Source organism: Crassostrea angulata, chromosome 8 (assembly GCF_025612915.1).
Source record: "Crassostrea angulata isolate pt1a10 chromosome 8, ASM2561291v2, whole genome shotgun sequence".
Classification (NCBI taxonomy): Eukaryota; Metazoa; Mollusca; class Bivalvia; order Ostreida; family Ostreidae; genus Magallana; species Magallana angulata.
The window spans coordinates 24,138,951-24,163,536 of NC_069118.1; the positions used below are offsets into that span (position 1 = coordinate 24,138,951).

The following is a 24,586-nucleotide window of genomic DNA, read 5'->3' on the forward strand; positions in this document are numbered from 1 at the left end:
ATTAATTAAAACAATCTTACGGTTTTAATTAATCACTTTTTTAAATAGATAGATTGTTTACGTGTATGCCTTTACTCACATTCAACTCTCAATAAAGGCCGTACGAAATCAAACCAGGTACATTTATAGGTATATATTCAGTTATTAAACACAATTAAAAAACGTTCTTTATTTATTACACTCGTGATCAAAAAAGAGACCTTCCTGTTTAGAATCTAACTATTTCCTGTTATTGTTATGCCAATCAATTTCATATAACTGCCTAGATCGTCATAACTATCATGCAAACAACCAACAAAAGAAGGATGATTAAAACTTGTGTGTTCAGAACTATAATTCTATGTTTCTCTTTCTGTGATGTCCACAGTGGTTCATATAGGTTTGTTTTAGATTTTTTTCTTCATGTTCATAAAACATTAAATAAAAGTATATTATTTCGAATTAAAGATGTATGCATAATTTTTCTATATTTTTTAATTCATGTAGAAAAAAACCAAATGAAGATTGTGTGTAAAATTTCTATAAAGATGGTGATGTGTGCAGAGGTAATCTATATTTTATCAAAAGGTTTCAGTGAACGCCTTTATTTAAGAAATTCGTGTACATACAATGGCATTCTCATTACAATTCTTATTTGAATTCAAATTTATCATCCTTTTTTATTATGAAGATTGTCCAGCAGGATATTTCGGGAAGAACTGTAATGATAAGTGTAAACATCTTTTTATGATTTTATAACTCGATATTATCAAAAGTTCCATTGAGCTTTACAATTCTTGCTTAGGCTCAAACTTAACGTTATCGTGTTGGTTTTTTTTCAAGATTGTCCGGCAGGATATTTCGGAAAGAACTGCACTGATAAGTGTAAACATCCTACTTTTGGATTTAATTGTTCAGAAAAATGTGACTGTCCAGATTGCCATTATATTGTAGGTTGCATCTCAACTGCAGTAAACATAGGTAATGTAAAAATAGTTTGCCGGTCAGTATATTCAGGTGTAAAAGTCACAAATGTTTTTTTTAAACATGTATGAAAACAAGACCAATGACATGTTTTTGTTTACTTTTGTAAGGATTTAAAAGTGATTCTTTTTATAAAATTTACACGTTCGTTACAATAGTGTGGTGTAACAATTTTAAAATGTTTTTTAAACAAGATCTTCCTACTTAATTTTCATGTTATTTTTGTATTTGTTACTCTGGAGTTTATCAGTTAAGGATATCTAGCATCACATTTTTTTAAGGAAATACCGGTATATGTTTAATCAGGAAATAAATTGAACTAACAATATAGCTTTATTTTAACTCAAATACGAAAGATTCCTTATTATGTTATCATGAAGAAGAGCTTAAATGTTTAAAACCCAACTCATAATTAAGAAGTTGTGAATCATAACGAACGTGGACATTTAAATACTTAGATACCCTTTTCGCAGCGCCAATAAAGTCATTTTACTATCGACGAAAAGAATAATAAAAATCACTAAGGTAAAAACGTATGTTAACAATTAAGAATAAAGAATTCAAAATAGAACCAACAAACCACAAAAACAAAAAGCATACAACGTGCAACTGGCCTCGGCCTGGCTAATAGGTTTCGCCCCACCCTTACACATGGGATCATGGTTAGAACAAACTTGAGTCTACGTATACATGATCTGATTTTATTTCTTTCAGTGTTTAGCTTTATATTAATTTTCGAACATTTCTGATAGTTTATCCCTATGTAAAAACTCAGCCCCTATTGTGACCCCGTTCCGTTCTTTGGGATCATAATCTTAAAAAAAACCCGATTATTTATACTTTTGATGCTTCCACTAAGGTTTAAGATTTTCTTGCATATTGGGTTTGATTAATAAGAATTTTTAAGATTAGGATTTGTATCAGCTGTACACTTATCATTAATGGTGTTATAAAAATCACATTCCACATACCTGCACTCGTACTTTCTACATTAAATTTTACAAAATATAATAGCGAGATCGGGAAATTTGCTAAAAAGCAACTTGCAACAGAGGTATTAAGCGTAGTCTACCTGAACTACTATAAAACGTTTTAATAGTTAAGTACTGCAATATGCATTTTATTTAGGATTGAATAAACGATCGCTTTTAAAATATTTGATAATTATTTTTAAAAATTTGGGGAATATGAATGTAGTTTTAAGCAAAAATACGTAATTGTTGTTTATATTTTGGTAGACTTAATGCCCTTGTGGGTTTTTCGGGGGGGGGGGGGGGGGGTAATCATTTTCTCACTGCATTTCTTTTTTATGCAGATAGTGTTTAAATAGTTAAAATGCTTTCTTTTGAGAAATATTTGGAAATCCTTCAATAGCATTGTTTGAAAACTGCAATGCCTAGAAAGCTGTATATTTTGTTTTGCAATGACAAGGTATAACTTGTGCTATGTAATCATACCTTTCCTTGTATTTATATATTCAATACATCGTTTTACTGAACAGCATGTCAAAAAAATAAAGAATGACTCTTTGGTAACTTCTTCCAGTTGGCGTCTCGTTTCAACTCATTTGATTAACCTTATATAAAATTCATGGGAAGCGTCATAATATCTATACAAAATACTAAATAAGGACAAGAAATAAAGAAGATTTAGTGATATTATATAAAGGATAATGTTATTCGATGTATTATCGTTTTACAACCAGAGTAGCAGTTTGCTTGTCAGACCGTGTTAATTTTGTTTACACTGATTATCATATTACTTATTGATTAGTTGTTCGATTTCATTGATGTTACATGTATAATACTAATTTCCATATCTAGCACAGAACCCAGAAACGCACTGACTAATGACATTACATGATTTTTTTTGGTAGTGAATACATGTATCAACACATGGTCAGTCCAAAACTAATTGTTTGTTAAATTTATTAAATATATTTGCCTAGAAATAAGTGATTTTTAGTAGTATGCCTTCACAATCTTACTTGGACTCTCAGGCTAATACCAGGACCAAGATCAAAACAATAGTGTGACGTTGTTTATATGAATTTTATATCATATATTTAAATAAAAAGACTTTTATTTAAATTTCAAGAAATAAGGAATATAATTCATCATGACGAAGCTATATATTTTTTCTGGTTTACAAAACTCGTTCATTTTTTTTATATGTGTTAAGAACTGTTAAAGTTGTCGGACTTTGTTGACAAACCATTGTCGTTTGAAATACAGAAGAGAGTCTATCGTCTGAAATGAAGCACTATATTCTAGAATTCAAAATTACCGAGAGAAATTTCGTAGTATTCGTTGGTAGCCCTTACCAACGAAATTACCAACGAAAAATATTCATAAAAGATTTAGTTTTTCTACTGAAACATAAAGCCGATACATTCACGAAATTATATCCTCACAAATAAGCACGAAATTTGGTCCCAACCGTATAAATATTTTCACTTTATATCATATAGAAATATAAAAATCATATTTCACAAGTGCCTGCACTATTACTTGCCAAATTTACACACTTTTACACGTAAACAGATCTAGAGATGTTGTGAACAGCTGAAAAGCACCATAAATCTTTCAACAGAGGTAACGTCTTTAATCCTCTTGAATTTTAAAAGTACATTGTAATACTTATGTACAGACATTTTCGTTATTTCTGTTCTGGTGAAACAACGACAAGTGCATCTCCATTGCAAATAATACAGAAGAAAATTACAGGATAGCATACGTTTTCACCAAAGATAAAGAAAGGAACTTCGGATTTGAGTGCCAAATTTCAGGAAAAAAACATGTACATGTAGTTTTTAAATGCAATCAAACAACTAAATACGTGCTGTTTTTTTCATAAGCGGAATTACTGCTAAATAAAACTGAGTTATACAAATTTTCAAAGTGTTTTCATATTTATTGTATTTATTTTCTTTTTATTTTACTTTGATATGTAAATACTTATTCAAATATATATAATTTTCTACTGTGGTGTACGTAGTGTATCTGTTTCGACATTGCTTAAAACATTGCAGTCCATAGGGAACTTTACCCTTTTTTAAATTGTATTAACTGTTAAACTCCGTGTGTCTCAACAAAAATGATTTTTTTAATTATAACATTTAACAAATGTGCAAAAACACCGTAAATTTGATAATTATTCTTTCCGTGTAAATAATTATCATGAAAACAACAAGATTACACAGTGAACGTTTGGCACTATTCCCAAATTCACGCAATTTGCTTTTCCTGTGATAGAATCTGGTTTTTTAAACGCAGATAAATTCGGAAAACGTCTTATTACTAATACAAAACAAATACATTTAATAAGATTGTCTTAACAGGGAGAAAATAAGATAAAATGTTCAGTAAATGCTTTCTTAAACATTTTGAATATTAAAAGCCCCGAATCCAAATTCCAGCTTTGCAGTCATAGACCAACGTTCAGTAATTTTATTGATATTTTTAGTAAACTACAAAACTAGCAGTTTCTTTGTTCTCGTACAATTATTTCACTTTTATTTCACTTATTTTTACAGCTATCTTGTTCCAAGATCGTTTAGGGATATCTTATTAACTTTGATTTTACTTAATTTGCTCAAATAAATGTAAATGCACCATGTTAATGTTATGTCAGTTTTTATTTTAAATTTACAAAAACATAATTTAAAAACATAAGCCTGGCCTGTAAATGACATAACTATCACAAATGCTTATCCTTTCATGTTTAATGAATTTCATCTTAAAATTGTGTTATACATTGTGCATATCCACTCATGTCTTCGAAAAATTAAAAATAATCCCAAAAAGTATAATAGGAAAAATATACCTAATAATAAATTCTTCATGCAAAACATTCCAATCTAGAGTACGTATAAATTTGCAATAAATCTAACAGCGAACTTCTTGTTTTGCTCTATAAGCCACATGCTTTTACAATTTATACTCGTCTCTTATATCCCTAGCTGTAGGGTAAGAAACTTTCTGAAATGAAGTTAAGGTGGCAGGGGACAGTTTTTTTTATACAATTCTTTGTAGCTCAGGGATGCATGTCTTCGGAACTCTGTAACTAGAATTTCCTCAGTTCCCATTCAGCACAAATACCTTTATCTCACTCTTTATAAGGCCAATCACCAATTTCTGAAGAAAATTACTAGTCAAAACCTGTTAAATTCTCTACCTAATGGTTTTTATGAGATTTTGACCCTTTCATATTTTGCTAATTTTTCATGATTTTTCAGCATTTTAGACCTCCCCCAGCTAATTCCCTGCAGAGGATTGACCTTCCGTACCGCGTGAATGTTGCACTATCATGTCAGAAACTTACCAGTGTATAGTTTACAATGTCCCATCCGCCTACTTTTCCCGTCTGTAACTTGCAATTTCACTGTGTAAAGTCAGCACAACAGTCATAGCCGCAGGTTTTGCATTTTACTTCTGATTCTCATGTACCTAACATAAGGGGCCTACATATTGCATATCAATTTCAACAGGAGACAATCCTCTAACTAGTGATAATCATTAAAAATCATTTCATGAATTTTAGCAACACTCATAAGCCTTCAAGTACAGCAACTCTCAATTTTACAAAAATATTGTAAGACGGGTACTTTATTCGAAACTGTCCCTTGCTACCTAACAGCTCATTAATTGCATTGTACTCTACATGGTGGCAACACACAGAAATACAGTAGATGTAAAATATTTATGGGCAAAGTAAGTTCCCGATTGCCATCTTTTGTGTTATCTTTTATTCTTGCATTATTTATTTATTTATTTATTTATTTATTTAACTGTTTCGAAAGTATACAATCCGAAAAATGAAAAATTTGATACTGAATTTCCCTAACACAAAAAGAGTCTATTTTTATATCTAATACAATCTAAAAAAAAATATAGAATGTACTTGAAATACTTTGTTTTAATTGAATATTTAAAGAAGGTTTCAATTTTTTTCTAATTATGATAATCAGATGTTACCGTTCCATTTCGTACACTATATCAGTTGGTCGAGGAAGAAGATTCTAAGTCTAATGGGTGATTTATTTCAGTACATTAACAATGCAGAATGTTAGCGGTCAATGAATAAAATACAATGTTTCAGGTTCTCTTGTTTATTAAAAAACGTTTACCTGAGAATGAGTGGTGTGCATATCTGAAAATCTAATTAAAAAACAAATCAAAACTGTCTTCTCAATGAACATCTGTCAGGTTCGTGCCTTTGCGTTTTCACAAGAACGTAAAAGTTCTGTATTGATGATTTTGTTTAAAATGAAAATTAAATGAACTTATCTTTTACATTTAAAAAAAGAAGCATATTATTTAACATTGGACATTATGCACAAAACAGTTAAATATAACTCCAGAGAATACTTTTATATGATTTTGATTTCGAAACGTGAACTTAAAACAATGAGAAATTGAAAACATTTATATTTATAGTTTGTCTTTTCACCTTTATCAACATTTGAAATAACATTGAAATTGCGTTATGTAGTTGTTAGCCATTTGATGTTTCAAAAAAAAAAAAACCAAGAAGGTAACAAGTATATAACCTGGATCATTATTAAAATAATAACAAATTAAACAATTTAGACTGAGTTATTTTTTGTTTCCAACGTTTGTTTTTGATGCCTGCAAACCCAGTCCAAATCCTTCGAGAACAGTAAAAAAATCGGGGACATGCTTCAAATGCGGTTTTCGCGGTCAATGGGCAAAGAATTGCTCCACCAACACCAACAACAAAGAGACAGGCTCTAAGTTAAGCACTTATAAAGTATTGTTCAAAGTATGTGTACTGCTCGCACCAAAGATTTACATGCATGCATGAGTGGGCACTTTTCAGAGAGTAAAAATAATGTCTGCCGTTTTATTGCCATATTAGATGAAAATGTCATTTCATGCAGTTGGACGTTTTAGAGGTCATTTGACTAAATGGGTAGATATACAAGCAGATAAGTATATTTTGGACGTTATTGAAAATGGATACAAAATTACGTTGAAGACTATTCCAAAAAGTGTGTGTTTAGACAACTAAAAATCTGCGAAGGATAATGTCAAAGTAGTTTGTTCTGAGATTCAAAAACTCATGGATAAAGGTTGCGTAACTGAGGTCAAGAGTGTTCCTTTTGTTGTCAATCCTTTGACACTCGCCTTCAATAGAACAGGTTAACCTCGGTTGATGTTAGATTGCAGGCATATCAATTGTTGTATTCATGATTTCGATTTCAGAATGAAAGACGTCAAAATTGCTAGGGAAAATTTTTAGAAGGGCGATTTAATGATAAGTTTTGATTTAAAATCAACATATCATCACATTGAAATTTTGAACACCATAAACAATATTTAGGTTTTCGATGGAATACAGAATACCTTGTGTTCAACGTATTACCTTTTTGCATTTCTTGTGCAGCATTTATTTTTTCAAAACGTATGAGAAAGGTGGTTCAGTATTGGAGATCTTTGAGTTATCGGGTCATTATGTACTTAGATTATGGTTTAGCAGGGGCCGAAGATTTTGATCAAGCGTATACACTTGCTGAGATTATCAAACGCGACTTGACAGAGTTGGGTTTCATTATACATGTAGCAAAGTCTAAAAGCGTTTGGTTCCCAAAGCAAAATATTGCGTGGTTAGGTTTCGAATTGGATATGAGTCACGGGATTTTAAAAGTAACCCGAGAGAGAGAGAGAGAGAGAGAGAGAGAGAGAGAGAGAGAGAGTTACTTAGCTACTCGGTTGCATTGAAGAAGTGTACTTAAAAATTCAATCAGGGCGCTCACATTTTCAGATGAAATCTATTGCTAGTATAGCGGCTCAGATCATATCTATGGAAAACGCTATAGGAAATGCGGTCAGTTTCAAAACTAGGTATCTTTTGGAAGATTAAGTTCTATAAATGGCAAAGAAATAAAGTCAGTCACTTCAAATGAACTTTCAGAACTAAAATGTGTTAACGATGCTTCCGATTCAGGTTTTGGAGCTCTCAGATGTAGTACAGTGTAGGCTTCTGCAGGCACGTAGCATCGTTTTTGAAAGTGGGGGGGCCAGACTCATTCAAAAAATCTTGACAAGCAAAAAAAAAAAAAAAAAAAAAAAAAAAAAGGAAAATTTTTAGTTTTCCAAAATCTTAAAAATCCTAATCCGTGGGGGGGGGGGGGGGGGGGGGGGGGGGGGGGGTTCTGGCGTACTATATAACTTCAATTTCACTCCTCATTTCCCTATTTTCATATCAATTTTTTACATACTCCCAAAAAAGTGGGGGGGCCAACTCCATGATTATTCCATTTTTTATTTGTAAATTTAAAAAAATTTGTTGCTGCAAGAAAAAGTGGGGGGGCCAGGCCCCCCCTGGCCCCCCCCCCCCCTGATGCTACGTGCCTGTTCTGGACTGCAGAGGAATCCATGAAAAGTTGCACCTGGAGGGAACTAGAGGCAATTAACAGGTGTTTGAATACTATAAAAGAAAGTATTCAAAGTAAAGAAGTAACATGGTATACCGACAGCAGAAATGTTTGCAGAATTTTGGAAGTCGGTAGAAGACAGTCGTATTTACATGAAATAGCTGTAACAATTTTGAAAAATTACAGAATTTACACATCATTCATGACATTCAGTGGTTACAAAAGGCAGAAAAAATTCAAGCCGATCTACTTTGCAGATGTTTTGACAGTGACGACTGGGAAATAAAAAACAGTGTTTTTCAAATTATTGATGAATGTTGGGGCATTAACGCTTGTAATAGGTTTGCCACAGATTCTAATGGTAAATGTATCAAATTTAGCTCTAGATGATGGTGTCAAAACACAAGTGGGATACACGCTTTTAAGCAATTCTGGGGTAATGGTTATAACTGGTTAGTTCCACCAAGGTTGGTTTGCAAGACAATAAATAAATTAAAAAGGATAAGGGTAAGGGTACCCTTATTATTCCTCAGAAGAAATCGGCTACGTTTTCGCAAATATTGTGAAAAGGGGGAGAATGGGATTCTTTCCTTAAGGGCGTGAAAAACTTAATTCTTTGATAACCGAAAGAGGCAGAGTGGCAAACGGTATATTTTGGGGCCATACAATGTTCGACAAGGTAGCATTGCGCTTAGAATTTTAGATATAAAATGCAACTTGTTCAGGTTTTTTTTCATTTGTGTGTCGACTTTGGCAGACAGCCCTATTTGCCGCATCCCTCGTGGCCTGCTGAGCAGGTACAGGGAAAGTTCAACAATTGTATTTTTTAACAGTTGGAAGGACAGAAGATTTGAAGCAAATGAACAGAAGAAAGCGGGCGATAGACTAAAAGAGAGGAGACAGGCTCACCTCAGTGACTTAGGGGTCATCAGGTTGTTGTCAGTCACGAAATTGGGTTAAACATTGAACAGAGGGTACACGAAAGTTTATTTTAGCGGGTATCGACACATCATCACTGGACAATGCAGCTCTAGCAGAAAAAATGTGTGAATAAATTGTGAAATCTAAACGTGAAAACACAAGCAAAAAAATATATGTCGTCATTCAATAGGTGGTCAAAATTCATAACGAACAATGTAAAATCAGCTATTCCAGCCAATTCATTGCATGTCGCTCTTTATCTAACCTATTCGTTGAATATCAGATGTTCTTTCCATGTTATTTCCAGTGCTGTGTAAGTGGGCGCATTCCATTTTAGTATATGAAGATCCAACAGAACATCCATTTATTAAAAGTATAGTAGAAGCTTCCAAACGCAACAACAAAGCCAGAGTTATCAAAAAAAATGTCGTCACGACTAGAGATCTCGTCTTATTGTGTGATATTTATGCAGATACATGTAGCTCCAATTTGTTGGAAGTGCATGATATGTGCATGATTCTACTTTCCTTTGCAGGTTTTTTACGCTTCGAGGAACTAAGTTCAATTCGTTGTTCGGATGTTAAATTTTTAGATGGATACGTCAAAACGTTCACCAACAAAACCAAAACTGATCAATAGAGACAAGGAAAGAAAATACTATTTTCAGCGGGTGTTACTTTGGCGTGTCAGTAAAAATGTTGCAACGTTATATATCGCTAGGAAATAAAGCCATTTTTCTGATCATTTTTTTTTTGTTTAAGTCCGTGTTTATATCCAAGGAGGGTTTAAAGTTAATATAGAAAATAAAAAAAAACCTGAGTTATACACTAGCAAGAGAGTGCATGTTATCAAAATTTAAATCCATCATGGGAAATGTCAATATCGGTCTTTATTCCTTACGATCGGGAGGTGCGACAGCAGCAGCAAATTCCAACGTAAACGAGCGATGTTGGAAAAAGCACGGGAAGATGGGCATCAGATTCGTTTTAAGACGGTTATGTAAAAGACAGTGTAGAAAGCAGACTTTCTGTTTTTGATAAAAATTGAGGTTATAACAACAAACAAAAGACAGTCAGGTTACATGATTTGTTTTATCTTTTTTCAGTACTTAAAATATTTCGCATAGTTTTTCATACTTTGCTTACTTTTGAAAATTTAATTCAAAGCTCGTCTGGCTCACACCTAGTTTGTTTTGTTGTCAATTTGTTGAAAATATTCTTATAAGTGATTATTATTCTATAGTTTTCCCGCGTTTCGTAGAATAGCGGGAAAATGTTACATGATAATAACGTGTTCGAATAGATTTGTGTAGGAATACAGGGTGGGGCCATAGGAAGGCCAGTATAAAAGGTCAGTATTAGTAGTAAAGGTCATTCTTGCCAGTTTCACTCAGCGCACGAAGCTTAGATTCTTTTTTTTATTTTTTTTTTTTGATGTCCTATTATATTTATTGAATTATATATCATTCTGTACTTAATAATAATATTTATGATAATGTATGAAAAAGTCCGATATTCGCCCCTAGACGTTATTTACACTTGCGTTCAGACACACGTTTCCATAGGTTTTTTTTTCAAATATTTTATCTATGTTTTTTCTGGGCGGTTTTTAACGTCATTCAAGGGGAATTATATTTATATGTTACACTTTATGTACACATGATATCGATGATGTATTATCATTCAAGGACAGCTGCCCGCAAAACTCGTCTGGCTCACACCTAGATTGTGTTGTTTTTTATTTTCTGGAAATATTCTTATTAGTGTATATTATACTTTAGAATTCCGTGTTATCTGAATGCTTCGATCGGAAAGCAACCGACCGTATCTTTCTCGGCCGGTATCTATTTTCCAGTGACAGTGCAGGAGCGATCGAAACTAGTCTGGTGACCAAATGCTTTTATAAATTTGCATAATTGATTTAAATATGATGATGAAGTAAAAAGCGAGCTTCAGATATACACAGTTCACTGGATTGATCTCCACAAGCAATTTCGTTAGATCCTTGTGTACCAATCTACTTGAAGCGGATTAAAAAATAAAATCATTATTTGAATTAAATGAAATAAAAATATGAATCGATGTATTGTAATTGCGCTGAAGGACGGAGTTATGACCAAAAAACAAGACATACATTTTGTTCACATTTTTATCCACTGACTGTTTTCTTGATCCACAATTTTTCTAGAGACCTGCGGGTTATTTGTTAGCCGTCTATAACAATTGTGCATGTATCAAGATATAGAAGTACTTCACAATTTTATTCCTACACATTATATTAAACACATTATTGAATTTTTTAGAATTGATTTTAATTGAATTTACTTATATTTAAGATTATAGTTATTTAGATATAAATAGCAATTTAATTATAAATAACAATAGATTCATGCGCAAAATGAAATCCAGAAGGACCCAAGTTGGGATTTGTCCTATAAAGATGAAAATATACAAATTTCTTTATTGGCCAGCCGCATCTTGGTCAATTATGTTGACATTAGGAATGCATTGAATATTTAAAAATCGTTCAATTTTAGCTTAGTTGATAACAAGAGCACAAACTCGTTGGATCTGCAAAAAATAATATACTTTTTTTTAACAGGGTGTCACAGAATAACTGATAACATCTTAAATTCATATAAATGAAATGAAAACTCAAAAATTGTAACTAAAAAAAGTAATTTTTTTCCCCACAAAAAATAAATAAATAAATAGAATAAAGAAAAACATGCAATTTATTGAACTATAACAGTTACTTCACAAAACTGCAACATATTTCCCTGGGGAAAAACATTTCAACGGGCAAAATACTCTTTACATAGTGAACAGATTTGAGGAAAACAGGATGTTACTCAACATAATGATGTTGACATTGATGAAAAAGACGTCATTTTGACGCGCTCTTTTAAAAAAAAACAAAAAAACAATGCTCAAATTGTCAAAAAACTGATGAATGTTAATGAAATTAGGTGATTTTTATCATAAACATTTATGGTCATGCTTTTGATGTCTTAATGAATGAAATTAATGAAATGTTATTCGATTAAAGAGTAAATGGTATCAGATATTCTGGGACACACTGTATTACGTGATTTTCACACAAACGGCCGGCCATACTTGAGTATTTTTACGTAATTGAAATAGGCCAGGTACCATTTATGATTTCGAAATATTTTAACTGCCGGGTATGCAGTTTAAGGGCATGTGTTTTTTAGTCATACAAGGTAAGTTATTTTATCAGCTAGTGAATTTCAAACAAAAAGGAAACATTAATATCTTATCGCATCAAATGGAGAATGATTGAATTTATATGATGGTCCGTAGATGTAAACAAACGTTCTGTAAAATCGATTGTACAATATATTAACGCTGAATAATCAGAGTTCATAGAAAACTTAAAGGTGAATTTGACTTTGCTGCGTATCATGCACTGGAACACTCAAACATTCTGAAAATTTCGGGGTAGATTAAAATCGCGTAGTCAATTAGCCATGCCTAAGAAGGAAATATCAATGAAACATCGGGGGCTTTTTTATCCTTGACATTCAAGATTATTTATAAATAAAGTCCAAACGAGACCAGCTTCTTTAGGTTTCATTCACATTTAATTTTTATTTTTATGACGAACAGCTGAGATTTCCAAAATTTCAAAATATCTAGATCTTCTTCAACTTGTATCATCTTTCATAAAACCCAATTTTCTATTACATTTTTAAATATCCCAAAATGGAAAACCCCATTCGTTAGTTCTTTGGCCCGCTGTCTTATAATGCTCGTTCATCCGAAACATATCCCAGGTCACTGTTAGTAAATGTAGCAATGTGCAGTAAAATATTGGCGTTTTAAACACAAGAGTGTTTAGACGTTTATCGTATCAGTTGAATGAAAGTAATTTGGACACCAAAGGAATATGAATACGGTTCTGAACATTCGGTAAAGCGATATATGAAATACGAAATGATTCGTAACCGTACAAGGTATGGAAATACAAGAGATCTTACCATTTAAGAACTCTAACATAAAGAAGTCTAGAAAAACATAATAAACTCTATAATTATTTCATCAAAGAGGGCTAATAAATGCTTTATTGTGTATATATCTATTCAATTGCATATATAAACTAAGTCTTATTAAAATTGATTTTAATGGCGAATTTCCGAATCACAATTGGTATGAAGGTCAAACTCCGATATTCCGATCCAAGGTCATCTAGACATGCTATTAAATGACTTACATGCTTACCCCATTGTATAATATATGTAATAACACAACAAAACACACCCAACTACACACTTCATAGCAAAAGCAATTACCTGTGCACATACACCTTACGTTATGATTATATAATTTGTATATAATTATTTTTATATCAAGGGCGTCGGAAGTAAATAGAAAGTTTGTCCTTAAAAAGGTTGCTTTTGATTTGCACTGGTTTGATTCCATCTGCAAGGAAAAGACATTTCGTACACCTTATTTAATAATTCTATCTTTTATCACTTCTTATATTTGCAAACTCGTTTGAAATTAAAAGCATAAAACACATATCATGATATTTCTAGCTTAGACATGACTTATATGGTAGCTGATAATACGAAAATTGAAGGTTAACATTAACATGAATACTGCATGGTCTCTGTATGTGTTCTTGTATATACATGCTTATAAGATACACATTAGATATGCGAAAAACACCTAAATGGGAGGGGGGGGGTCGTTACCTTTACTTCAATCGGGTTTCTCGCACCGTGTGTTTTTGTGTCAATATCTCACAATATGTGCATCAATAAACATATTAATTTATATAAAATTTTCGTAAAAAAAGTAATGATTGACAATTACATGTGTGTACTGAAGGCGGTAGAGTATAGCATGTGTATTTCTTATTATAATAAGACAAATATACCACCCATGGTGTTTCTTTCTTAATTGTATAAAAAAGGTGTCTTTCAACATTTTTTGTACATCAATGGTGCAAAATAGAAAATGCATTAATAAAAAAAAAATATTAATTGACAACACATAAAACAGCTAAATTATGTAGGTAGAAAACCTAATGGAAATCTACGCTTTTACAAACTTACCATTTTGTAAGACATATAGAAACAAAAACATGTCTTGAGCTTGTAAAGATATCAAAAACGTGAATCCTCGCTTATAACTGACAAATGACGGTAATTTTTGGCTCTTCAGAGGAAGAATTATAAATATTAACAATAGGCCCAGGAACCACAACGCTCACCTAAGCAACAATTACAGATTAAAAATGAAATAAGCTGTATTATAAAATATATAGAAGAAAATCCGATTTTTGCAGTTGCATGTAACAAGACTGGTTTTTATCCTAAAATATAGACTAAATAAATCATAAGTATAGCGTTGTAATATGTGGTTTTTCAATAATGTCTTTAGAGGTATACTTACAAATGTATACATATTTGGTTTTTTTTTTCAGTTTACTTTGAAACGATCTAAAAATGGCGAGCATTAGTGGATCTGGACTGGGAGTACTATCTTTTCTTGCTTTCTTTATGTGTCTCTCTGAAGTGCTAGTTGATGCTGTAATTTCGTCTTCGTGTAAGTGTCATCTGGGTTTTTTAATCCCCTCGCGCAAACATTGTCCATCAGAGCAAACTACAGTTCGCTAGATTTTCAGCTACGTTTTATAACGTATACGAATCGTTGAATATAAACTTTTTTATACATGTATAACTGTTATGATAATGAATGTCACTAAAAATCAAAAATTTTGAAATTTTAAGCATTAATGTTGAGTTAATCTGTTGAGTGTTGAGTTAAATGCCCCCCCCCCCTTCCAAAAAAAATATATATATAAGTCACAAAGCTATGAGATTTGGATAGAATAAATATTATGATTTCAAAGTGGTTTTAAGAATACAAATTCTTTTGTCATATTTATTCTGATCTGAAACGTTTTATGTATTTTCCTAAATAGTGAATTCCCTCCTACTACTATTCATGTCGCGAGAGGATGCTCCGTTTAGCAGTATCCTTGGTGCATTCCTCGTCACCTTACTGTGTCACACACATATAAGCAGTAAACACATTAGCAGTGTAGAAATTTTCTTTTTTTACATCACATACACCTAAAGCACACATTGCTCATTTTAAGAAATGGTACTTAGATTTTTCTATGCTGTTTGCAATTTTTTTTGGGTGTTTAAGTAACGCAATGGATGTATGCGCTTGCTTTGTAAAAGCCCTGTCACACCGGAACTGCGTCCTCGTTGCGATCCCGCTGCGTCTTTAAATAATGTATAACGCCAAGGCGCACGCAGTACAGTCTCCTGCAGCAACGTAACAACGCGACGACATCTTCGTTTATCGCAATGGGATCGGTAAGAACATCAAAAACGTAATGCGACGGTGCGCACTTTGGACATGCACACATTACGCGCCGTGGCTCTGCGATCTGATAAACACGCAGTGGAAACGGAGTGAGGTCGTCATGACAGCTCAGTAAGGTACTCGTTGGTGCGTTCAAGGAACGCAGCTAATCGTAACGTAGGTACACTGATAATCGTGTAATAGTTGCGCTTGCACAGAGATCTCTCGGAGCCCATTGTAATGTCAGTGCGTTTCTATTGCGCTCTCACTGCGCATCCTCAGAGTTTTAACGAGTTTTTGTTTTCTTTGGTTGCGTTCACGCAGCGACCCCAACGAGCTTTGCTGCGTTCATTGCGCTCTCTGGACGTTTCATCTGCGTTGATTAGCGTTTATACCGTGCTTCCACAAATTTTCTAGTGCGTTTTAAACCAGACCACGAAAACTCGAACAATTGACATTGGCATTGGCCGTTTTATAATAGCAAGCGATGTAGTATTCTCAAACTTAATGTGGATGACTATGTAAAAAGAAGCGTTTTGAAAATATTGCAGGATCTATTAAAGGACGAAAATGAAACTCATGCCATTGTGTTCTAGTGTTTTACCATGTTTTCTAACAACTAATAACTGTTCTTTTTGTAGACATGTATTAAAAGAGTTTTGTCTTTCATATTTTTTTTTTTAGAAATTTGTAACATTTCAATTGCAATGAACTTTTTCTCAACAAAACAAAACAATTTTTTTATCATATATTATATTAACTAGTCGTAAATTTTAACTTCTTGTTTGTTTCCCGTACAGTTGAACAAACTAACATTAACCTACGAATGAGTAATTAGCGTCTTGTAATTGTAGTCAGCGCGCAGAGCATGCAGTGGACGCGAGGTAAAAACTCTTACATGTAGCACATCATGAGAGCTCGGCGGATACTCAGCGAGAGCGCAGTCAATAGCCAAGAAACGCAGTTACACGCCGCGGGAGTTCCGTAGAAACGCCTCGGTCGCCGCCAGGACGCTGTGACATCTTCAAATTCAAATAAAATTGTACATTAACATCGATCCTAAGGCGTTTTAATGAATTTTACAACCCCGTAAACACGCTGTGGGAACGCAGGTTAGTGTGAGAGGGCCTTTACGCTGCGATGTAAGTTTGCTCCTCGGGATCGATAGTGGAAGTACCAACTCGTTTTTAAAAGGATACATTGGTCGCCCGCTTGGACACGTTGGTTTTCTGCGGGCTTCCTCGAACATTAATCACTAATTCCACAACATTATTTCTGCGAGTGAATTTTTTTTTTTGGTAACAGAGCTTGTTTTTCAATCGTCATTTTGAAATAATTGATATTCAGTTTTGGGGTTTTAAATTTATTTTTATTTCAACATATTTACTTTTGGAGTATGCATACACAAAGTTGCTTTTGTAAAGTTTCAGTTAAATTACAAGCAGTGAAGCGTGTATCATAAACACAACTAATAATAATTATATTGTCTTTTTGAATTATTTGTCTTGTTTATCACTGCTTACTTTTGGCTAGCTTAATCTTACCTCCCATTGAAGAAAAAATAATCCAGAAAAAAGAATCGTGCAGATATACTATTATGTCGTTGTTTAAATTATTAATTTCAAGTCGAATTTGGGGAGGATTGCGATCCGGGCATTGAATTGAAAGAAGACGCAAAAATTGCCGTGCGATACAACGGAAAAAAAGTTTACGATTGCGACTACTATACCTTTGAACCAGCGGCATCAACAGAGACTGGAATTAGCTACAAAATCTGTGTTAGACCTTTAAACTTTACAGACCCTGATTGTTCTGTGCAGTTGAAGATTACACCCACTTACCCTGGGGCCAGAGTGCATGTAAGTTTAACTGTTAAATTGAAAATAATTTCACATGATTTTCTCACTCTCATAAGATGTCGGGTTTTTTTGACATTTTTTTAGCATCCATGAATTCACTTCATTAAGTATCCACCCGATATCCTAAAAGTAAGTTTCAAAAATGAACCCCATAAAATAGATGAAAATATTTTTTTTTCAAATTCAAACGTTCGTATGCTAGCTTATACCTTTGATATTGTTAGACTTGTAAGTAATAATGTTACGTGTGTCTTGATTCCTTCGTACAGTTTTTGAAAGTTTCATTTAGTAAATAACAATTTATCGACTACGATATAATTTTAAAAGCATATTTCAAATCTGAGGGCTCATTTTTCGACTACCCAGCCTCGTTGATATATCAGACATATTCTCCATCGCAAACTTATCAACTACGTCTACTTTGACTTACTGTGCCTGAAAAAAAAATCAATCAACTCTATTGATTATTTTTACAGACAATCACCTGTGATAAAGGAACCACCGCCAATTTTTGTGGTGACGACGACAAGGGTCTTTTTATATATTTCAAAGAACGTGGCTCTACATCGACAAATAATGCCACATTTATGCTTCAGGTCTACGCTCAAAGAGTAGATAGTACGTAAAGTATTTTATTTTGTTTTTTAATTGAAAAATTGATGTCTAATACGAATTTATCAACATCATCATCATCATCATCATTATCATGATAACCAACAAAATCATTATTAATATCACCACAATCATCATCATCATCGTCAATTCCATCATTGTCCTCGTCGTCGTCGTAATCATTACAATCATCACTATCATCATCATCATCAATTATGAAATTTTATTTCTGTACGAATATTAAATTAGATTCTAATGAAATCTTAATTTCAGATAGCGCTATAGTGTGGGGAGTTATCGGAGGTGTGCTTGCAGCCATTGTTCTCTTCTCTGCTGGTGCTGGCTTAGTATTCTGGCGCGTATGCAAACGAAAACCAGCTCATGGTAGAGTACTCAACCCTGGTCAACCAAATGCAGGTAAGTAAGAAAACTTGAACTTTTATTATTATTAAAATTATAATTTTGCATACTTGCAAAGAAATGTTATCCTAAATGTACAGATATATTATTTAAATGGTCGGAAATCATAAATGTTTTGGGCAAAAGAACATAAAAAGTACTTACGTGAGAATCTGCAAAATCTCGGTTTTATTTTTAAAAATATCGACTGGACTTTTTTTTCCCCACAAGTTAGTTGTGATAGCAATGTTTCGTTTTATGAATATTTCAACGTTGTAAACAAAATTATTGTCTATTATTGTTATTTCTATTCTATACGTTTAAAGTATGATTTATCTATCCTGAAGGTACTGCAGTAAATCAGCCCGCATACCCCTACGCTTCATACTCCACACAAGCTGGAAATCCAGTCACCAATCTTTATCCAGTAGGAAACTACCCTACACAGTACTCATCGGGGATAAATCCGAAGTCCCAGTATCAGTATCAACCCCAGCCTCAAACTGCTTCCTATCAGGAACCTGAAAAGGTGCCTTCTGCTCCCCCTCCAAGTTATGACGAAGCGCATCAGTGATTCATTACCCATTTTATAGCAAAAATGATTGACAATTGAATCTCATAAAGTGCAAAGAATGTTATTTTTCTTTTTAACCACTGTTTTTATCTACAGTGGGGCCTCAGATATCCGGACGCCAGATAACCGGACGCTTCAGTTTACGGACGATATTATTTGGGAACATATTTTTTATACGTTATTTTGTCTCATTTTTCCGGAGTTTCGTGTTCCGGATCCGGACGGTCTGTTTTTACCACAAAACACTGAATTGCTACTAATCTTGCTTCATTTAACCGGACGGTAAAATTTAATGATACCCTACTCAGTACAAAAGATTACCCCTGTCAATTAAGTTTCACACCTTTTTTACGTGCCAGACCCTCATGGGTAGCTTTTATAAACACACTGACTTCCGAAATTACTTTCAAAAATTGGAAAATTGCGATCAACAGTGTATCACACACATATCACACTTGGACACAAAGAATTTAGCTAGATTCGGTTATCATTATTGTCCAGTTAATATTTCATGACAAAAAAATAAAATAAACCAGAGTTCTTTATCTCTTAAAAACGTTCATATCAACAGACAACTCTAGCATGTGTTGCTATATGGTATTAAAGGCAAAAAAACCTAGTATCAACACTATCATTATCATTCATGACAACATTAGACACATTTCAGATATCCGGACGCTTCATCTATCCGGACGATTGAACTTGGGAACGAATTCGAAGGCGTCCGGATAACTGAGGCTCCACTGTATTTATGTTGACTTGTTTTACATGTATCTGTTGCTCAGGATTTTTTTAATCACTCTCTAAACAATGAACGCAAGTGAGCGTGAATCATTTTGCCCTTTTCTGAAAATCATGCATTAATAGAATATAATATTGATTTTTTTTTTCTTACTTAAATTTGCAGCTTATGAATAATTAATCTCTTTTTGGGTACTCTTAGAGGACTCAATAGATTTTTTTATATTTTTTCAAAGATCTCAAATTTTCACACCTTACATGTAAATATAACTTACTTGATAAATAGATCATTTACTTATAGCATATCAATCGAAAAGAGCCTTAAATAGATGAAAACCAAAGATGTATCAAAGTGATTATTACCCAAGTTTTGATATGTATTCAAATATAGGAGCAACTGAGTCTGTTGGAATTAACAGGTATTCATCGCCTACTTATGAAACTATTGCAATACCTAGATCAGAATTTTTTAGCAAAAAATGTATGTTTTTACAGTTTCCATACGCATTACGATATGTTACACATCAATTTCAATCTTGTGTTGCATCTTCTAACATTTTACATTTCACAACATCATCAGATATAGCATATTAAAAAACAAATGTGACATGTATGTGGCATAACTAAAGTTTACGATTATTTAGCAGGCAAATGACATGTTAAACTTATTTGTGAGTTGTGATAAAAACTACTGAACTTTACTTGTACGTTTGTCTGATAAAATTTAGGCTGTGTCATATTTCATGAAATTTCATGAAAAGTTATCATGTTTATTTATCTTTATTTCTGCTTGATTTGCAAGTGATTAAGGAAGTGGGAAATTGTTTAGAGGTAACTTTATAAAGTGTGTACATGTAACACATAATTCCATAATCATGTTTTCATTTTTTTTACAGACTTGTTTAAGTTTTGGATTATGATACAATGTTTACCAATTTCTAACCAGATTTCAATTATATTACTTGTATTTTGACATTAAGGTAGCTCACTACACCTTGAAATATTTTCTCAAATTAGCAGAAAATTACTTGATTATGATAGACATAATTTTAATGGATAAGAAGTATTTAAGTAAAAAAGGCAAAAAATGTGCAATTTTGGATGAAAAATTACATTTTCGAAAATTTAATTAAGTAAACATAAACAAAAGCTCCAGGCGGATTCGATCGCGAACCCATGATCTGCTGTTCAGGAGCCCAATACTTTAACTACTTAGCTACGACGATATACAACCTAATCAAAAGCTGTAAACAATTTAATAAAACGTTTAAATCGCCATCCTGTGACGTAGCGTCATTAGAAGTATTAGTCTGGGTGTAGTGAGGTACCTTAATTAAATAAAAAGTTTGGTTTTAAGTGTGATTTTGCTTGTATTTTTGTTTTACCTATGGGAGTTTATAACAAGTGAAAAGCTGTCAATGTGACAGCAAACCAGGTTTTCTTTTATGTGAACTGTATCCATAATCCATGTCAACCCATATCCAGTGAAATGGAGTACCCTATATGCAATATTTTGCCAAAAAAGTTAAAAAGCTGGTACTTTTTTCATTGTTCTTTTGCATATCAATTGTACATATATCAGAGGTGTGCATTTTGCTAGGATTTTGATTTTTAATAATTTATGAAAAATAAACTAGCTTCGTAGGGGTGTTCAGGAAGTTACATTTAATTCCGTGAAATTACAAACCTTAGTTATTATGTAAATATTCATCTATCTAAGTAACGAAACGTAGACCAAAAACAAATAAAAAATACTGAAGACATTTTTTTTTCAGAAATTAGTTTGTATTACGTAGATTTACACATTGATGACGTCATGACTGAAAGTTGAAAGTCGTGTCTTTGATTTGATCGTAAAGCATTGTAAACATATTCAAAATGTAACTAATCTAAGAACTCTAATAAAGTATTGTGGTGTGATTTATCGAGAATTGATCATAAGAATACTGGGAGAGATGTTAGTTTTAATCATTCGCTAAAAGGTATGTAAATTTGCTTTCATTTCTCGGTCAGGCTTTCCTCTGTCGTTGTTTACGATATAAAAACCCGACTAGAACAACACTGCCCCGTATGTATTGAACTTGATATTTCATACGTATCGATAGTTTGATCAATGCTTAAATTGAAAAGTGCTGCTAGAATCCCATGTTGTGTGTTGTTTTGATGCAACATACCGTTTTCCGTGCAAACAAAAGTTGGGAAGGTTTTACGAGAGCTGAATGAATAACTATTTAATTAAGAATAACATAGGATTCTAGCAGCAGTTTTGATTAAACTGAGATGTTTTGCTTTCACTTGGTATGTTTATTTTGAATTGGAAACGGCGGGGTAGTGTTGTTCTATCTCATTTTATGTTAAGGAATATACGTAAGCTATTTATAGTTGTCACGTGATAATGCACCAATGTGGCAGTAACGTGCTACTCGATTTTATTGCACCGACATCTAAAGGATAACACTAAGTTTTGATCTTATTCAAAATAGTTATTTAGTTTCACGATTTTGAATATAGCAGTCAAAATGAGATGCTTAATTGTCCATATTCTTCTTTAACACCCCCGCGTTTTGAACTTAGTAATTTTTTTGCAAAATAATGCATATAGGGTACCCTCATTGTACGGATAACTTCTACAACAGTTTTCAAAATAGGAAGTTGTTCTTTTGTAGATCGATCAATTTGTACATATGTCAGAGATCTGCATATTGCTGGGATTTTGATTTCTGATAATTCATAAAAAAAAAAACAAAAAAAAACAGCTTTTGAACTTTTTTTTGGGGGGGGGGGGATATAATTGCATATAGGGTACTCCATTTCACTGGATACGGTAGGTACTGTTTATGAATTCAGGATTGACATGGATTATGAATACAGTTCACATAAAATGCCCGATTTGCTGTCACATTGACTGCTTTTCACTTGTTTACCATGATTGGGGCAGTGAATTCATAATTTGTTCTTTGAGGTTTTCTTTCTCTTAACGTTTTTACAGGAAAATACTTTTCAAAAGTAAATTCAAAACAGAAAAAGATGTTTGCTGATTTTATTAAGGAAAAAGCTGAAGGAATAGCCAAATTTGTACAGAACGGCCCCATTATCAAATAGTAAGGAATCTTCAGCCCTTTGCTGAAATTTTTCATCCAGCCCATGATGTATCCATGACATTTGATATCATCAAATATTCTTGGACAATGAAGTATCCTCGAATTACAATGTTCCCAAGCCCATATATTACATGTAAGAGATACATAATGGTGAGGTCTGAATATTGATAATATTATGCTAACCCTGAACTTGAGATGGCATTGGATATCATAAGTTTGAAATATCATTTAAAAACTCATGTATAATATATATAATTCAACATTTAATCACCGTTCAGAAATTTTAAGATTTCATGATAGTTAATCAATATTGCAATTCAAAATTTTATAAAGGCGAACGTAGAGAAAACGTTGTTGAAATTTATAACCTCATGACTTCAGGTCATTAAATGGCGATAAAACAGTACCCTAAACTCTTCAATATTATAAAAAGCAAGCAATTGTATTAGGTTGTAGTTCCTCTGTTATCATTATGCACATTGCACAATTTAGTTGCCAAATACATGATTTATTGTATACGCATTGTGAAATAATTAAAAGTAATCTTTTAACCATATCAACGGCATATTTAATCAATGGAAATCTTTATAAAACAGTTTTCTAAATCTGTTATTCAAGAGGTTTTTTTTGTCATTTAAAGTTTCTCCGATGTTTTAAAAGTACCCTTTTTGGAACGTAGAGAACTGCAAGCTCGTTACAGACAACTTAAGACTCCCCCCTTTAACTTTCCGATAGCAACAGCTATTATTATATGAGGAATTTAACATTTAACATTGAAGTTGTTCCTTGTAAGCAGAAACACGTTTTGTTTGATACCGCCATTGCCGAGTATTTCCTGTTCAAATATATCTTCACAGATAAAATATCAGTAGAGGGAAACGTAATCTAGAGTAACCTTTATTATTAAAGACTGTATATGATCTATTTATTGAAAAATCTTACGGGTATTTGTAATCAATTATTAAATGGATTGTTTATGTGTATGTATTCACTCCAAGTACAGTACCTGCAAGGTTTTGTTTGTTTGGTTTTTTGTTTTGTTTTTTGTCTGTTTTTGTTTGTTTGTTTTTGTTTTTTTACACGATAAACGATATGATAGGATTCACGCACGATATGATAGAATTAATGCACGATAGGCCAGTATACATGCACGGTACGATAGGATTGATACACGATAGACCAGTATACACGCACGGTACGATAGGATAGGATTAATGCACGATAGACCAGTATACACGCACGGTACGATAGGATTGATACACAATAGAATAGACGATGTTCAGGATAAACGTTTAATCGCGTTAAACCGTTTTCACGATTAACCAGATAACGGCAGAATTTGACGAAGAACTCGTACGAATCTAGATATTCGTGAAATTTCTTGTTATCAACAAATGCCTATAGTTGTTAATCATCACTACATCATTTAAAAAATTGAATGTTTATAAATGACCAGATAAAATTTTTAAACAAAAATTGTGAGCTCAATGATCAATAAACTGTCTGTATTGTTAACATTGTTTTCAATACTGAACACCCTAACCGACCGCAGCGAAAAGTTCAGCCTAAGATCAAATCAAACGGAAAATAGCGGGTTTATTGAAAATACAATTATTGTTCTAAATAAATACATGTATAAAAATTATTATAAATACATTTATTTCTGTATAAAA

General features: G+C 32.8%; 2 protein-coding genes and 1 pseudogene across 2 annotated transcripts in view; all 3 read left to right on the forward strand.

Annotated features, from left to right (window-relative positions):
* LOC128158703 (uncharacterized) overlaps positions 1-20,677 on the forward strand; it is a 38,784-nt gene extending 18,107 nt beyond the window's left edge. Inside the window, exon 7 of the transcript XR_008240029.1 lies at positions 19,857-20,677. The gene's annotated coding sequence lies outside the window, so the exon portion shown is untranslated. The remainder of the gene's footprint in view (positions 1-19,856) is intronic.
* Positions 306-24,586, forward strand: part of LOC128158702 (multiple epidermal growth factor-like domains protein 10) — a 45,377-nt pseudogene continuing 21,096 nt past the window's right edge.
* Positions 12,389-20,677, forward strand: LOC128158704 (uncharacterized). The gene is made up of 6 exons (XM_052821644.1): positions 12,389-12,506; positions 14,735-14,856; positions 17,254-17,486; positions 17,963-18,104; positions 18,372-18,515; positions 18,845-20,677. The coding sequence occupies exons 2-6, from the start codon at positions 14,757-14,759 to the stop codon at positions 19,069-19,071; spliced, it is 846 nt and encodes a 281-aa protein (XP_052677604.1). The 5' UTR covers positions 12,389-12,506; positions 14,735-14,756; the 3' UTR covers positions 19,072-20,677.

Excerpts from the sequence above, each read along its gene's own strand:
- LOC128158704 (XM_052821644.1), top strand. The coding sequence starts at position 14,757 with ATGGCGAGCATTAGTGGATCTGGACTGGGAGTACTATCTTTTCTTGCT. Across the intron at positions 14,857-17,253 it reads TGCTGTAATTTCGTCTTCGT|TCGAATTTGGGGAGGATTGC; the intron begins GTAAGTGTCATC and ends ATTAATTTCAAG. Across the intron at positions 18,105-18,371 it reads CTACGCTCAAAGAGTAGATA|ATAGCGCTATAGTGTGGGGA; the intron begins GTACGTAAAGTA and ends TCTTAATTTCAG.